The sequence below is a fragment of the Tauraco erythrolophus genome, chromosome 7, assembly GCF_009769465.1.
Source record: "Tauraco erythrolophus isolate bTauEry1 chromosome 7, bTauEry1.pri, whole genome shotgun sequence".
NCBI classification, from domain to species: domain Eukaryota; kingdom Metazoa; phylum Chordata; class Aves; order Musophagiformes; family Musophagidae; genus Tauraco; species Tauraco erythrolophus.
This window is the reverse complement of record NC_141471.1, coordinates 26,607,542-26,623,786: the sequence shown is the minus strand read 5'-3', so window position 1 is coordinate 26,623,786 and position 16,245 is coordinate 26,607,542. Positions and strand designations below refer to the sequence as shown.

General features: G+C 39.7%; 1 protein-coding gene across 1 annotated transcript; it reads left to right on the top strand.

Moving 5' to 3' along the window:
• Nucleotides 1–476: 476 nt before the first annotated feature.
• FAM133B (family with sequence similarity 133 member B) lies at nt 477–15,817 on the top strand. Its single transcript, XM_086614537.1, has 11 exons — nt 477–557; nt 4,430–4,527; nt 5,209–5,287; nt 7,509–7,583; nt 7,757–7,789; nt 8,197–8,265; nt 8,867–8,962; nt 10,140–10,187; nt 11,957–12,052; nt 12,848–12,892; nt 13,730–15,817. Exons 1-11 carry the CDS (start codon nt 534–536, stop codon nt 13,814–13,816), a joined length of 750 nt encoding a protein of 249 aa, XP_086470663.1. The 5' UTR covers nt 477–533; the 3' UTR covers nt 13,817–15,817.
• The last annotated feature ends 428 nt before the right edge of the window (nt 15,818–16,245 follow it).

Genomic DNA, 16,245 nt, shown 5'->3' with positions numbered 1-16,245 from the left:
CTCACGAAGGGCGGCCCAGAGCCATCCTCCCGCAGCCGGGCGCCTGCCCGCCGCGCCGCCACAACGCCGCTGGCCCTCCCGCGGCCGCCGCCGGCTCCCCGCCATTGCTACCGCCTCAGCCGCCGCCCTGCATCCGAGCTCCCCCGCTTTCGTTATCCCTTCCCGCCCTTCCTCTTCCGACCGCTCCGTCCACCGGCGCTTTTCTGCGCGGCCACCGCCTCCCGCCGCCCCTACTGGCTGCGAGGTCTCGCCCCGCGGCCGAGCCGCCGGTGGAACGGAGCGGAGCCGAGGCGAGGCGGGGCGCGAACGGCCGCCATCCGCCAGCGGCGAGGGGCCGCCCCGGCCGTGGTGGCGCCGCGGCCCCGGCAGGCGGCGCTGCGCGGCCGTCGCCATCACCGCTCGCTGCAGCTCGGCGGCTGCGAGGCGCCGAGCAGGGCCGGGGCGCCGGCTGCGCGGCCTCCGGGGCGCGGGGAAAGGGCCCTGGGCTGGGCCGGGGTGGCGGCTAGGCGGCGGCGGAGGGTCTCGGCGGCGCCATGGGGAAGCGGGACAACCGAGTCGTGAGTAACGCGGGGAGGCAGCAGCGGGGGCCGGGCCGGCGCGGCGGCCGCCGCTGGGATCCACCACAGGCGCGGCGGCGGCTTCGGGCGGGCCGCGGCGGGAAAGCTGTGGGAAGCTGGGCGCTGCCTCAGCCCGGGCGGCCGCACCGGTGCGGCGGCCCAGGCGGGCCCGTCCGGCCCGCTCCCCTGCGCGGGGGCCGCCGCCCAGCGCTGCCCGGCCTGCGCCGCGGCGGGCGGGAGGCACTGGAGGGCTGGCTGGTTACGCGGCGGCGGGACTGGGGAGGGCCGGCCGGCCTCGGGGCCCCGTGCCGCCAGACAACAAAGGCGGGCCGTGCCGGGCGCCGCGGGAGCGGGGCCGGGGCGGGCGGGGGCCGCAGGTGCCGTGGGGGGTGTCCCTCAGCGTGGGCAGGCCGGTGCCCGCGGCTCCCCGGCGGAAGCTCCGAGTGCCCCGTCGGACGCGGCAGCAGTGGTGACTGATGCCTGCTTTGCCATCTGCGACGCGAAGATGATTAAGATGCTGGCCCGGTCCGTACCGGAATGAAATGTTCCCAGTGGGAGTTGCAGCATTCGCTGAAGTAGCTGTGATCGCCGCTAAACCGTATTCTCTTAAACTTGGCGTTAGCTGTACCTGAGCGGTTTGAAATTTAGCTCCACGCAGTGCTCTGCCAGCCTCGGGAGCCAGCGGCCAGAAGGCCAAAAATGCGCTTCTGCACACCGGATTGCAGAGCCTAATTTTGTACCCCGTTACTATATTCATCCCTCCTCGTATTTTTCTTCAGACTTTTTTGTACCGGTTCACCTTACGCTCATGTTTCATTTAGGCATTGTGAATTTACAGTTAACGAGTTTTATGGTTAAAAGCAAGTCGCAAGACTTTTATTTTTTCCTCCCTTTGTCTCTTCCTAGTATGTGTTGTGAACTCATAGCACATACTAGAAATACATATTAGCACATACACAGCAGTTCTCTGATCCATTCAGGGAAATGCCTTTGCTTACCTTAGTGGAATAATATGTAATAGACATGATGGGCATATACGTTATACAAATGAGTAGCTAAGTGCCTTTTATTACTTTATTGAGACATTGAAATAGTGGAAAATAAAGTTGACAGTGTTAGACTGGAAAACCTGGCCTGTCCGTGAGATGCGTTGCCCTCTTGTAATGTTTTTTGGGTGTATTTAGGTGTCTGTTCATTTATTCTTAATTTTCTTTTCATAGGACAGTTGGGATGCACCTACCAATGCCAGCAAATCTTTATATTCCTATATAAGATTCCTTATACCATGGAATATGGTGGCTGCTAGTACAGACAAGTTATATTATAGGACCCTTTGCCTCTCTTTTATGATCGTAGAGCTTTCTACCTGTTATTTCTTTCCCATGTCCCTTCTTAAACACACCATTGTTTTGACCGTTTGGAGATGGAAAATAAATACTATTTTTCACATCTGCAAGATACTTGCAAGGCAGTAACAGTTTGTATTGCTTGCTCAGATAACCCTAGCTGACTGAAGGTGCCTTATGAAAGCTATACAACAAATAGTTTTTAATAACTGCTTGAGCAAACTGCCAAAAGAAAAAAATGAATGTGCAGACAAGCACTTTCTCTGTTGAGGATGCTTTCTGTGCTCTCTCTGGCTAGTGACATGCAGTTTGGCAAAGTAGTGTAAATACTTCTAAGAAATGTTAGTTGAAGTAATTCTTCATAAATAAACCTGTTTGAAATGATAAGAACATGGTTTAAGACCTAAATTTCCTAGCTGTGAAATATAGAGCAGTTTTCAGTCATTATGTGCTTGCTACCTGAAAGTTAAAGAAAGTCACTGAATGGAGGAAGCTTCCAAGCTAGTTATCTGGGGTTAGTTTGAGGAAGTAGAAAGACAACATTTGGCAGTTGTAGCCTCTTCTGCAGGTAGAGAGAGAGTTCTTTTGGGAGGCGGTAGAGTGTTTGTTTCAGGTTAGCTTAGATAAGAAAGTAGCTAACTTTTATTTAAGCAATAGACCTCGTTTTCAGGAATAATAATTATGTAAGAAGCTAGGGCTTTCAAATACAAATTCTTGAATGGTAACCAAAAAGTTGAGCTCACTTTGCTCACGAGAGTAAACCAAGTTGTGAATTACATTTCTATTGTCTTCTCTAGTGGATCTAGTACACTGAAATTATCTTTACTGAAAACAGTGTTCAGCTACTGCTTTACTGCATTGCTGAGGGAACTCCTTTTCCACTTGAAGCTGAATTCACATGCAAAATTTGTAGTCTTTTGTAGATTTGTAATATAACAAAATGCTAGAGTTAATAATGTGAATATGTATCTTCAAGTACTGTAACTACTTGAGTGCATACATCCGCCTGGCTACCAAAAGAAGGTGCCAAGCTGAGATTAAACTAGTTTAAATTGGCATATCTCAGCGTTTACTTGCCCATGTTAGTCAGCCTTTTTATATGGATTGAAGCAACAAAGCAAAGCCCCAAGAAATACCAGCAAATGTCACCCTTAGTTAGCCTACAATTTGAGTCAAAAAACAGTCAACTTGAAAGAGTTCTCGAATTGCTTTGGTGTGGTCCAGCTCATGGACCATAAGCCAAACTCAGTGTGGGGAGTGCTTCCCTCCGGCACGCTGCCCCATCCCAGGCAGGGCCCAGAGTCCCTCTTCCAGGACTAAATGTAGCCCCAAGAGCCACCAGTCTACTCGCAGTCCAGTCCAGAAACTCAGTGTTGCTGTGGCCACTGCTTCTGTGGAGGGGGGGACAGGAGGGGAGGCAGCAGCTGCTGCTTTTGACAGCTTTCACAGGCAGTCTCTTACTCTGCATGGTGGTTTCTGAATGTTCACATTAGGGCCTGATAAAAACCAATGTCGGACACGTACGAGCTACACGTATGGTCAGATCTTTACTTTGAATGTATAAAATGTTGAACCCTTAAAAAAAATTATCTCAGATTGGGCAACCAAAGCTAGTCATTGTTTTGACTATTTGGTTTTTTTCCTCATCTCCAAACTGTGGACAGTAAGAACAGTGTGTGCTGTGTTTTGCAAATGTAAGTTGTGAGGTGTTGGGATCAGGTAGTGATAAAAGTCCAAGAGATCGAGGGTATATGGACTACCTCCCTTTTGCATGAGCAAAATATTATTGGCATGAAAAAAAAAATTGAAGAATTGTTTGCTAGAGTTTTTCCATTGATTGCTGAGGTGGATTATAGATTCTGACTTTTAAATTAATCTTTTATAACCTATTACATTTTTAGAGTGAATATGAAGAGGATACAGGGATTTGAAAGATGGAATACCTCATAACATTGTTTTGTTGGAGTTTTGTTGTTTGTTTTTTTTTCTTCCTTAAAATAGCCTTAAGTTACAGAATTTTCATACATGCATAATTGTAGGAAAGCACCACCGTTTGCTTGTTTTGGTGTTACAGCAAGAAACTTGATGGAGAATTTGTTGCATCCGCTATCATCAATTTTGAGCAGAACTTTAAAGGCATAAGATCAGTTGTCCCAGAGAATAAGAGCTGAAATTTAAATACATTTTCTATATTTCTATATCCCAGTGAAGAATTTTTCAGTAATCATGATACTGTACACAGTTTGCAAAATCCTTGCTTATGGAGGGGAATTATTGTACGGAACATGGCCTCTTTTTGGATGAGTTCTTTCTGTCACAGTGTAACTCAAATTGAAAGCACCTACCTGAGTCTTTCTGCCAGACTGAATCAGCTTCATTTAGTTAAATATTTTATATTTTTAGAAACAAGTCATGATTATTTTTCAATGAGTGAGACAAGTTTCTGTGAAAAACAAAAAGGACAGATTTTGCTATCACAATGCAGCTGATGAATTTGGTATTTCTTTTTGTTGTTTCATATTCAAGGCTTATATGAATCCCATAGCTATGGCCAGAGCACGAGGTCCTGCCCAAAATTCGGGACCAACAATACAAGACTACTTGAACAGGCCAAGACCAACATGGTAAGTGTCAGTACTTGTCTGCCGTTTTGACCTCTTGAGTAGAAGATTTGTTTCCTCTCACTAAGATGACACTGGTACCTACCTCCTCCCTAGAATACCCAGTAATGCGTTTTTAAAGATTCCTTGTCTCTGGCCAGGGTGTTCTTTTGTAAATAATGTATTCAGCCTCCTCTTTTAAAAACAATAGTATTTCACTTTGAAATGCATGTTTCCCATTTGTCTTTAAATATTTTGGTAACTGTTCCTCAGAAGAGGGAAACATTGGTCACTTTACCTCTTTCACAAGTCCTAATACATAAAGCCTGCAGATATATTTAATTTTTAAACAAAGTAATCTCTAGAAAAACATTTTGCTGGCGCAGTTTACCCTACCCAACAAAATCATCACTTGGAGATATTTCAGCAACTTTACATTCAGTCCATTTTGCCTCCTCTTATAAGACCTGAGAGAACAATTTCCCTAATTGCAAAGTTAGCTTTAGCTCTTTCAGAGGGATTTAGCAACCATACTTAACTTATTAGGGTTAGGTTACCATATGCGTAACATCTAAGATGTTTTCATTCTTCTTTCTGTTGGAAGTTCAGCCAAAGCTAAACTTCAAAAAAACCCTGCAAAAAGTTAGACACCGAAGAAGGTATTTTTAATTGTGAAAATTGTGATCTGTCATCCTTTTTGTGTAGGGAAGAAGTGAAAGAGCAACTAGAAAAGAAAAAGAAAGGATCCAAGGCTTTGGCTGAGTTTGAAGAAAAGATGAACGAGGTTGGTAATGTTACTAGTGTGTAACATTAACTTGATTCTTCTTATATGCTACTTTTCCTCCCTTATCATTAACAGTGCCAAGTACCCGTAATATTTCACTTCACTCATGCTTTTAATGAGGAAATGTTTTGTTTCATTTGTATGGCAAATTAAGGTTACCACTTAACCAGTGAGGAGGTACTCTCAGCTCAGAGAAACGCCACATAAAAAGTTTTGAAAATTGCTGGTGGATAAAACTTGGAACTTTTCATAAATGTAAATAGAGTTATACAAATGCATATGTTTATATTAATAAATGAAACGCATTTTCTGGTATGATAAATCAAAGTCTGTTGTGCTAATCTTCACTTGTTTAAGGTCACACAATGCAAATATATTGGAAAGAGGTGTATTGCTGGAAACAGACATCTTTGGCAAGGACCATACACGTGGTATTTATACAAGAGAAGGCACAAAGAATAGCCCTCAATATACGGATAGAACTATAAAGCACTTCTTTCTCTCTCATCCTAAGCTGATTACATTCCATGCTGGTTCCCTACTGTAAATGCAGCTGTTTTAATGCTTTTGTTCAGTAGCTACTGGGTATCAGCGTGCTATAAGAAAGTTTCATGTGCAACTCCTGTTGTATACATAGGAAGAAATTAGTATACAGTGAATTTAACTATTCCTGTTCCTCCTTGGGTTCCGGTATCTCAATATAAGCTTCAAGCAGTAATCCTATCATTGTGCGAAGAGTTTCTGGTTGAAGGAGATGATGTTTCTCCTCTGTTACTGGAAGGACATAGTATTCTGGATATACCTTTTTGCCTAAGAAGTTATACCAGTATTTGGAGGGTCATGGGATACTGTTCTGAGAGGATCAGTTGTTCTGTGCTCTGTGAGTTTTAGTTTAGTATTTTATCATATTCCTTTCCTGCTTTTATCTTTGCTTTATTGTGAAATAGTTGAAACTGGCGTGGATAGAAGATAACAGCCTTTCAGTATGGCAGAAGGGTAGGAAGGGATGCAGAGAATCATGAAATGACCATGAGTTCTTCCTAAACCTCTTAAGAACAGATCTCTGAACACTTAAAAAGATTACAAGTATCTGAATGAGGTGCTATATCTCCTATTTTACTGACAGATATTGTGCTTTTTTGTTTAAAACATGACACTAGCACAGTCTTAAAATAATTTAAAGAGAATGCCTGCCTAATAAAGCACAGGCTGTTGTTAGAGGCCCCTCAGGTAGCTCTGGGTAGCCAATGTATCAGAGTACACAGCGCGCTGCGGTATTGCGTAGGTGCTGCCTTGGACCGTGGAACCACGTCACGCACAGCACTGTATCCTGGCTAATCTGCCGTGTCTCTGAGCAGCACCGTGCAGCCAATTCACAGGGTGCTGACTTGGGGATCTGTGTGTCGTACTGCCTTGCACAGGTGTCATCTTACTTAATTCCTGGTATTTCTGTCCCTTCAGCACAACGTGTGGATTATCGTTGCTTTGCTAATACAATACCAACACAGCTTCATTGTGAGGAAAGGGAGGATCAGAATAGTAATAATAAAGAAGGGAGCACATGATGTGTCTGACACGAGGAGCAGGAACAGCGCAGGTTGAAGCTTGCAGCCTTCCAATCTGATGGGGGCGGGCTGGATGTTTCAGGGCTCTTGAAGGGGGGATTTTCGGTAGACCTAGAGACCTTGTGAGGGATCGAAAAGGAGGAATGAGAGGAGACTTTTATCCATGCAGTGTGCTTGGCCTAACAAAAGTAAGAGTGTTTCTATGAAGACGTGTATAAAATATTCTCATTTTTGTTGACACTGACAAGGCCCAGAACAGACACTAGAGACACCCATACATGGAAGAAGGGCCAGGAAAATTTGGCTTGAAAATTTGTTTCAGGTGATTTTAAAACTAAGATGAAGTAGCAGTTTTTCTGGTATGGTGCCCTGGCTTTCTAAAGTGCTCTGGCAAGAACAAAAATACCATAATTGATTACCTTCAAGATAAATGACAAATAATTTGAACATTAAAGTGCAAACTAAGGTGGTATTTTGATGAATATTAATCTCGTGTAGAATCAAATGCATTATAGTCTTGGTTAACATTCTCTTTTCTGTGAGTTTTGTGAAAACTGTAATGTCAGGTAGAGGACAAAATTTGGAAAAAGATATCTTTAAAAAAGCTGTTTGGAAGTAACATTCATGTCACTGTCTCTGTTTGGTTTTATTTTCAGAATTGGAAGAAAGAACTGGAAAAACACAGGGAGAAATTACTGGGTGGAAATGAGAGTTCCTCCAAAAAGAAGGAGGTAAGTTATTTTCAGCTTCATACAGTCTGTATTTGGAACTGGATTTATCGTCGGTGTTGCCAATACAGAATGTTATAAATACATTTTACAAGACAGCGTCGAAGTACATAAATCTAAATGCACGACAGAAGAACACGATGCCAAAGTAACATTTGTTTTATTCTATTTTTAAGAAAAAGAAAAAAGAGAAGAAGAAATCTAATAGGGTGAGCAAAATTTTCAGTTTTCCGAGCTTTTTTGCTTTGGGGTTGTTCCTATTTGTCATTTAAATTCTCTTGGAAAGAGAGTATAGCTGTAATTTTGAATTTAGCTGTAAATTAACTGATTTTTATTTGAGGGAGTGGTCTACATTTTATACAAGGAGAGTTTTACTTCTGCTAAAAGGGAGGAAAAGAGCATTAAGTAGATATGATTAAATGAAAAATGTTAGAAGTTACTTTTAGAGTTTTATTTAAGAAAATCTATGTAAGACCAGCTTCTTCAAAGTAAAATTTCATTGATAATACTTTGCAAATGAAGAAAATTTAAAGGGAATGTTTGGAGGGACTTTTGACTATTTGCCAGACAAAATGCTGCATCTCACAAGCTTCACTTTTTGTTGTGTTTGGTCAAGTTGTCTTCATCTTCCTCTTCTTCATCAAGCTCTGATTCTTCCAGCAGTTCATCTGATTCAGAAGATGAGGTAAGAGCTAACTTACTGGAATCTAACACGTTTTGTTCATGAGGCTTATTTAACACAGCTTTTAGTAATATATTTTAGAATATTTTCTGAGGGCTTGATTTGCATAAAATTATTTAATTTTTATGCATTTGATACATAAAATAAAGTTAATTTTAAATATATATCTGTTCAAGAATTTCTTTGTGAACACTATAAATTTTGGGTGGCTGACTTGTAAACTGGATCCATTTCTGTTTTAACATTGAATTGCATGTTTTTTCAATAGAATCCCCCGTCTAATCATAAAAATGCAAACATACGATTTTTATTTTTTAGCAAAAATCTTTGTTACAGATAATCAGATTCTACAGCACACATCTAATAATAAACAGAATCTAGAGAACCTGGAATTTTCACCAGTTTACATTTTTTCAATGCAGAAGAGTTACGAAGGTCCTCCGCTAAAAGAATCAATTGTAGTGCACTTTATTCCTCAAGAGAGCATGATAACATGTAGGAATTTGAGTGTTCCCTATTCTTTACATTTAATGTGAGTCTTTAATTCTAGTGAGAATAAATTCAGGGTTGTGTTTTTCTTTTTTCCTACAATATTTGTGGATAGGATAAAAAGCAAGTGAAGAAAAGAAGGAAGAAGAAGTATCGCTCCTCACGGAAATCTTCAGCAAGCTCATCTTCTGAATCTGAGTCAGACAGCAAGGTAAATATGCAGATGTGTTACCCTTGGCAAGTTTTCTTGATCTGTTATAAAGACATAAACATTTCTGACTTTTGCATATCAATATTTTTTTTAATCTTCCAAATTTGAAGCCATGCATTCTTAGGTAGCTGAGCTACACTTGTATCTTCCTGATGCAATCGGGAATCCACCTCCACTGGCCACAATGTCTGGCAGAAATAATTTGATCTTTAGAAAGCAAACATGCTTTATTCCAGCAATTTGTAGTATTTTTCTGAATTCAGGCATGCGCAGCTTTTGTACTGCTCAAATGTTTAGTTTTAATACTACATTAACACCATCTATGAAAATGCAGGTATTGTAGGATGTCAGTGGCCAGAATATTGCCTTTCTAAATATCTGTGGACTGAGTAGTTTCCTCTTGGAGCACTGAGCCTTTCCCAAATGCATATTAAATTGAGGGTGTCTTTTTTCCTTTTCTGAAAGTAGAGCAATGTAGATAACACAGGCTTACTGAATGAACAAAAAAGGGGAGAAGATATATGAGGCAATTTGTTCTGTTACGTTGGCATTTTTCTGTGTTGCAGTGGATAGTAACTACTTCATGCCTAAATATTAATAATACAGTGAGTTGTTAAGATTGTGTGTGTAGACTTCATCACAGACTTTCACTGGAAAATCTTAATTCAGTGTGGTATAAATTGTGATGAATCACTGCTTGCGTACAGCTATGAATTTGCGCTAATGGGAGTTTGAAAACTTCTGCTACATGAAGGGACACAGAGATACCCTTACTGCTGAAACTGGAAGGCAGAAAACTATGGAAATACCGGCTTAACCCCTGGCTGATCAGCGGCGATGGGCATGGTTAGAGAATAAAGACTCCAGACTGTTGTATGTTAAACATGTGGTTACAGTAGTGACAGTTGGTATCCTTTCCAGAGGCTCTCTGTGTGACTGCAAGTACTCTGTTACGTGATTCCAAACAGATCTTTTCACACTGCTGGTTCAGGAAATAAGCAGCTGCATCAAAATTACGCATTTTTCATATTTTTCCTGTTAAGTACAAAGTAGAAAGAACAACTTTGAAGAAGGACCTTCAATACGCAGAAAAAGACAATGGGTCAGGCTGCTTTTGGGATTTCTATCTTTTCCCTGAAATATTTTTGTCATGGTTTATGTTTTTCTTTCTATTTAGGACAGCACAAAAAAGAAAAGGTCAAAGGAAGATTATGAAAAAGAAAAGGTATTTTTACTTCTGAACTACTTGCCTCAGAACTGCATTTTTACATATCTAATGGAATGTGCTTTTTTCCTTTTTTTTTTTTTTGAATACCGAATGCCTCAATTTACACTTACGGAAATTTTCTGTCCAAAACTACACAGTCAGAAGGCATTCAGTATCCCCAGTTTGAGGGAGACTTTTAGTTGAGTTCAGCTCCTGTTGTTAGTGGAAACTGCTGGATCTGTTCTTGTTATGACGGTAAATGAGACAGTATCTAATCTGCTGTAGTAGGTCAGCTACATTCTCGTGTTTTGCGTCTTATCTTGAGCAGTCACGTTGAGCTAAAAATATGTGTGGCGTATTTCAGTGGCATGCCTGGTAGGATACTGGCTTGTTGCTGTAAATTAAGGAACATCAAACAGAGGATGTATTTATTGAAATGTAGTCATAATTATAAATATTGTACTTGTGATGGCTTTGAAAAATTGCAGAGAAAAATGTATTAGCTTAAGAAAAATTACCTTATTCTGTCTTTTCTCCGAGCATGAAAACTGTCTCTCCTTCCTGCCATCTTGTCATTTTGTACGCACATCTGAGCACTTTCCTTCTTCCATTATGTTTAATGCAAATAATCTTTTTGACTTAAATTTTAGTTATTTCTACCCTATGTGTAAACTAACAATGCTTTCAGAGTCCACTCCAGTCTTTCTCTCCAGTTACCTTTCTTATCACATCAGCCTCTACTGCTCCAGTCAATAGTGTGGACTTTGATGTACAAATTCTCCATTGCATAAGGCAAATGCGTGGAGTTTTTTTTTCTCTTGCTCCTGCTTCCATTTCATAGTTTCCATTTGCCACCAACTCCTTTTGACTTTGAGTAGCTTCTCTTCAAAGACCGAGGATGGACCATAGCCCCTTACTGTAGGGCTAGTTTAACACATCTGAAAGCAAAGGGCGTTTGGGGACTGGAGGTCTTCCCCTCCCTGAAGATTCCCCGTCTCCCAAATGAGCTGCGTCGTGTCTACTTTCCATGAGTGCTTTTGAGAAGGGATTGAGGTACCTATAACAGACTAAATAGCACAGCTGAGATGCGTGGTCCGACCTTGCAAAAAGATGATTAACAAGAATTTTTTCAGTTTCTGGCCTTACAAATTTAATGGAAGAAAGTAGCTGCAGTCATAGCCTGGTCCATAGCAAAGGAGGGCGGGGCGGAAAAGTGTCTCATCAGAGCAATCTCATGCAGCATGAAAATTTGAACAAGAAATTAAAAAAAAGACTGTCCTTTAAATATACTGAGAAGTATATTTGTGTTGAAGTGCAGCTGGCAGGGATAGCTTGTCCTGGTTGGACATAAATATAGAGGGAGCCTTTTATGTTAATTTCATCAACAAAGCAAGAGTCTGAAGCTGCAGTGTTTGTATGCACGTATTGAGACACGTTCATTTACTCAGTATTTAAAGGTGGTTAAACATTTTATTTTCAAATGCTTACTCCTTCATGTGTTATTATTTAAAATAAGACACTATATTGTAGTATTCTTCCTCTCACTTTTAGAAGGCTGCTGTATCTTGGTGACAAAATAAAGGAATATACAGAAAAAAGATTATTTCCATTAAAAGCGTTTTAACAGTTGGTAGGGTAATTTGTTGATGATGAATAATTAGTATAACGTCAACAATATTTAAAAATATTTCACAACTTAGAAATAATATCTCCATCTAAGTTTTAAGCAGAAGTTTTACAAAATTTGAAAGGCTTTACTTTACTCACAAATATACTACTTTGTGTAGGAAGGCAAAAATCACCACAGGAAAAGGAAGAAAGCGGATCGTGGTGATGGACCTTTATCATCAGAATCCTTGTCCGAATCGGATCAGACAGAGGAGGTCAGTGTGAAATCTCAATTTCAGATGTTGTGATGCTTTTAGCTTACTGATTCGCATGAGTGAATGAACGAATTAGCTTAGATTTAATATATTGTTGAAACCGTTCTGCTCCGTACGGTTGAATTTAAAGGGTGTAGCACATTCAAAGTTGTTTATATTTTTCTCTTTAATAACAACTTTAAGTGAGAATTGTTTAATATAGCTCCTTTCACCTACCAGTTATTTTGAATAAATTTGCTTGAAAATTTTCAACTTTTTATGGGTATTTTGGAGCTTAATGAAATGAGGCTAAGTGATTTGTGTGGTGTCCTTTACAAGATTTCCCTCTGATCTTTGTGAATAGATAGGCAGATTTCAAGATGGCTAAATTTTTTGGCTCCCTTTCCCAGTGAATTAAAAATTTTGGACGTAATAATCTTACTCTCATCCTTGTGTATATATACTTTGAGGATTCATGTTCTTGTAGGATTACAAAATTTTGGAGGGTTCCAATGTGTTGCATTTTCTCATTAAGAATTTTTGCCACGTTATTAGCTTAGTAATTTTACCTTTATATCTCTGCTGTTTCTCGTTCTGCTGTGTATTTAAAAGCTCATTTAAATCAGATGTTTATAGGATAATGCGTATTCTAGAATATAACACAGATAACCAGTGCTTCTTCATGGGTTATTGTTCAGTATGTTCTGCTACTGTTGTGCCATAGTTCGTTTATGTGCAACAAAGGCTCAAACTTCTATTTAAAACAGCATTTCCGAAGCTGCTTTCCCATTACATTTGATTTAAATGTTTTTTCAGGTTCAGGCGAAAAAGAAGAAAAACAACGAGGAAAAAGAGAAAACAGCAAGTATCCTCCTTACTTATACTATAGTTTTAGGATACAAACACTCTTTACTTGGTTAATTTCCAATTTCACATTTTTCGTTAATACAAATGTTTTATAGCAAAAGTCTACTGTCACGTGAATCCAAATTATCAACTTTTCTATTTACCTGCTGAAGTCACTTTTTCAATTGTAGAATTAAAGGAAGAATTTGTCACTATATAGATACATATGATTTGAGATTTGTGTAAGTTTAACACTTATTGTAGCATATATTTTACTCTGTATCAACTTACTAGAATACTAATACCTGTAAGATGTACTGGGTGGGGTAGCAGTTTGCCACACAAGCATCAGTGCTGTTCCTTTGTTATCGTTGTGTATAATTCTTCCTTGTTAAGCGCCCCGTACCAAATCATGGTGCAAGTGCTAAAGATTCTAGCCAAAAATTTAATTTTACATAGTAAATATAAGCACTTACTTGAAAGTAAGTAAACATCCTAGTTATTGCCATATATGTGAGATGTCACTGCTTGTCAAAGCACTTCCTTATTACTTTCTCAGAAATCTATAAAGCAGTGAAAATCATTTAAAAGAATAGGAATGGAATAGTAGCAGTGATGAGAAGTATGAAATAGCCAGACCACGATGGAGATAAATTGAAGACTGCTCATAATAGTGCAAATTACTGGGTAAAATAGGAATTTTCTTTTTGTGATTTCTCAATAGGCTTTTATAGAAATCTCTTTTGAAATGTCTTTCTAAAGGTGTCCTTTCTGTGCTCTCATTTTGCATTAGCAGAATTTGATAGCAATTTTATTATACGATAACTTCCATTCAATTTTATTATTTTTTAGGATAAAACAAAAAAGAGAAAGAAGCACAAGAAACATGGTAAAAAGAAGAAAAAGAAGATTGCTGGTTCAAATTCAGATTCGGAATAATATTTTTAAAAAAACAAGACTATCAACGGAAGTGCAATGACTAAAGGAAACTTAAACTGTGAAATGACAGCAAACTTTACCAAACTGCATGAGTTTTCCTGTGTTTTAGAAATATTCCTAATCTTCCAGTAGCCAGCCAGATGCAGCTGTGCTGGGAAAGACCATTGTTATTGCCTGCTGCTTAATACATGAGGTACAACTTTTATAAAATTCCAGTAAGCCGTGTTAGATGTTTGAAACAATATAAGATGGTAGTCCAGCTGAGGTGTAAAATATTGGAAAATAAGAGTTAAACTTTTTAGATAGTAAAAGTAGTCTTTTAAAGCATTAGTAATAGTCTTTATTTGTAAATCAGGACAAATAAAATCCCAAGTTCATCCTGCAGGTTAATATTATAAATAAACTATTACAAGCTGGTGTCTGCTAATGGCATTTACAAAATGGGAAATTAATGATAACATTTAAAACGCTGCCTTTGTAGAAATGTTTATCATCTGCCCCACTACTGTCTTCATGCTTACGAGAAAGGGAATGCTACCATTTTGGCTAACTGAATCGGGTGCCTGTGCCTTTGATTCCTGCAAATCTCTGCTATTTTTAATCCATGCAGCATCTCTGATTCTAGGGAAGCCAGAACTATCATCAGCAGACTTTTTCTGAGTAAGCAGTTCTGGGCTTCTAAGCATGTGCTTCTGCATTAAGCAAGAGCAATGACATTTTGCAGTATAACTGACATTCAAAACCTGAAGATTTTACCTCCGCTTCTTTGAAATAGCGATAGATCTTTGCTAGTAAATATGCGTATTTCATTTAATGTAATTTTGGTTAAGTTGAACACTTCGTGCAAGCACTGGTAGCTTTCTTTGCATTATCTTTAGAATTGTTTTGCATGATTTGTACCATTTTTAACTTAATGAAATGCAGGTAATCATTTGTTGTAACCAGTTCTATGAATTACGTTCCACATGCAGAGTTTCATGTATGTATTTAGTTATTCTTATAGTTAAGTTCATTGCTGTGTTTAAGTGCACACTTGCTGAAGATATTTAGCATGTAAAAAGCAGGGTTTTGATACCTTAACAGCTTCATATTGAAGCTGATTTTACTCTAAGCAAGTTCAGTGGCAGACCTGTTACGTGATGTGTCCTGTTAGATTAAAAAACTACTGCCAGAATCTCATTAAAGATACTGTTTAAACAGTTTGTATTTATATTTTTGTACTTGAGGGCTACAGAATGTTGACCTAAATCATAAAGCTGTTTTACTTTGAATTAGTTGCTTTAGAAATTGAAAAAGCTTTTATAAATCAAATGTGCACACAAGAAAACACAAGCAACCATTTGATTTTAGTTTTTACATGAAATTCTCATTATAACCTTCCATTGATGTACCTATTGCTTGGCCTCATGTTAGCCTTTAACAACTGCCCGTCCATCCCGAGTGGTCAACTATAGATTGTACTTTTGATCCACCCCTTTTTTCATTGCACAGGTGCTAACTTAAAACTTACCTCTGTTGCATACAGATGTTTCAAAGATTTTATTGCCAAGATTTTCAGGATCTTTAAGACTTTGATTATTAGTCTGCAAACCATAACTAAAAACTGGGGGGGAAACAGGATTTCAAATTGTCATTCTACAGAGAAATTGACTTTTCAAGTTAAGTTCTTGGGAAAAGACAACCATTGAGTTGCAGCAACGTCCCTCTAAAACAAAGTAAGAATATTTTGATCAAATATTTTATACTGTTGGGCTTGATACTACCAATTCTAGACACTGTTTTGTCAGGTTAAAATAAATGCAAGATGCAATGAACAGTAGGGGTTTGGTTTGGGGTTTGTGTTTGGTTTTTTGGGGATTGTCTTATTTTTAAGTTGTGATGTTGCAGTTTTGGTAAAAGAACTTGTAATGAACCATAGCATAAATGCACTGTCCTGTGTGATACCTTATTTGACTTTTACACAACTACCTGCAACAGAAAGAAATAAAAATGGAAACGAGAGCCCCAGTCTTCCAAATACGTAAGCTGGTATGTGATTTTAATTGTCTGAAGGTAACTGTCCTGGTCAGCTGTGTGTGCTCCAGACGCTGTCGCGCTTTGGAAGTGCTGTAGCTGCTCGAGGGGCTGACGGGTTTTGCCAGTTCGCAACAGAGCTGCTTTAATGCTGACAGCGAAGTGTTTCTGTTTCCAATACATTAACAAATACCTTGCGACTCCTCTTGCATCCTCTTTTTTTTCCCCTGAAGGAAGAGTAAAGTCTGGTCACAGCCCTTCAGCTCTCCCGGGTCGTACACTCCTGAGTACCTGAGGAGGTGAGGTGGGTTTCGGGGCACCACACCAGGCAGCCTACCGGCAGGTTCCAAGCTTCAGCAGCGGGGCACAGTAGAAACGAGCAATGTGAGAACAGGAGTATTTGAACAGATTTCTGT

Excerpts from the sequence above, each read along its gene's own strand:
- FAM133B (XM_086614537.1), top strand. The coding sequence starts at position 534 with ATGGGGAAGCGGGACAACCGAGTC. Across the intron at positions 4,528-5,208 it reads AACAGGCCAAGACCAACATG|GGAAGAAGTGAAAGAGCAAC; the intron begins GTAAGTGTCAGT and ends CTTTTTGTGTAG. Across the intron at positions 5,288-7,508 it reads TTGAAGAAAAGATGAACGAG|AATTGGAAGAAAGAACTGGA; the intron begins GTTGGTAATGTT and ends TTTTATTTTCAG.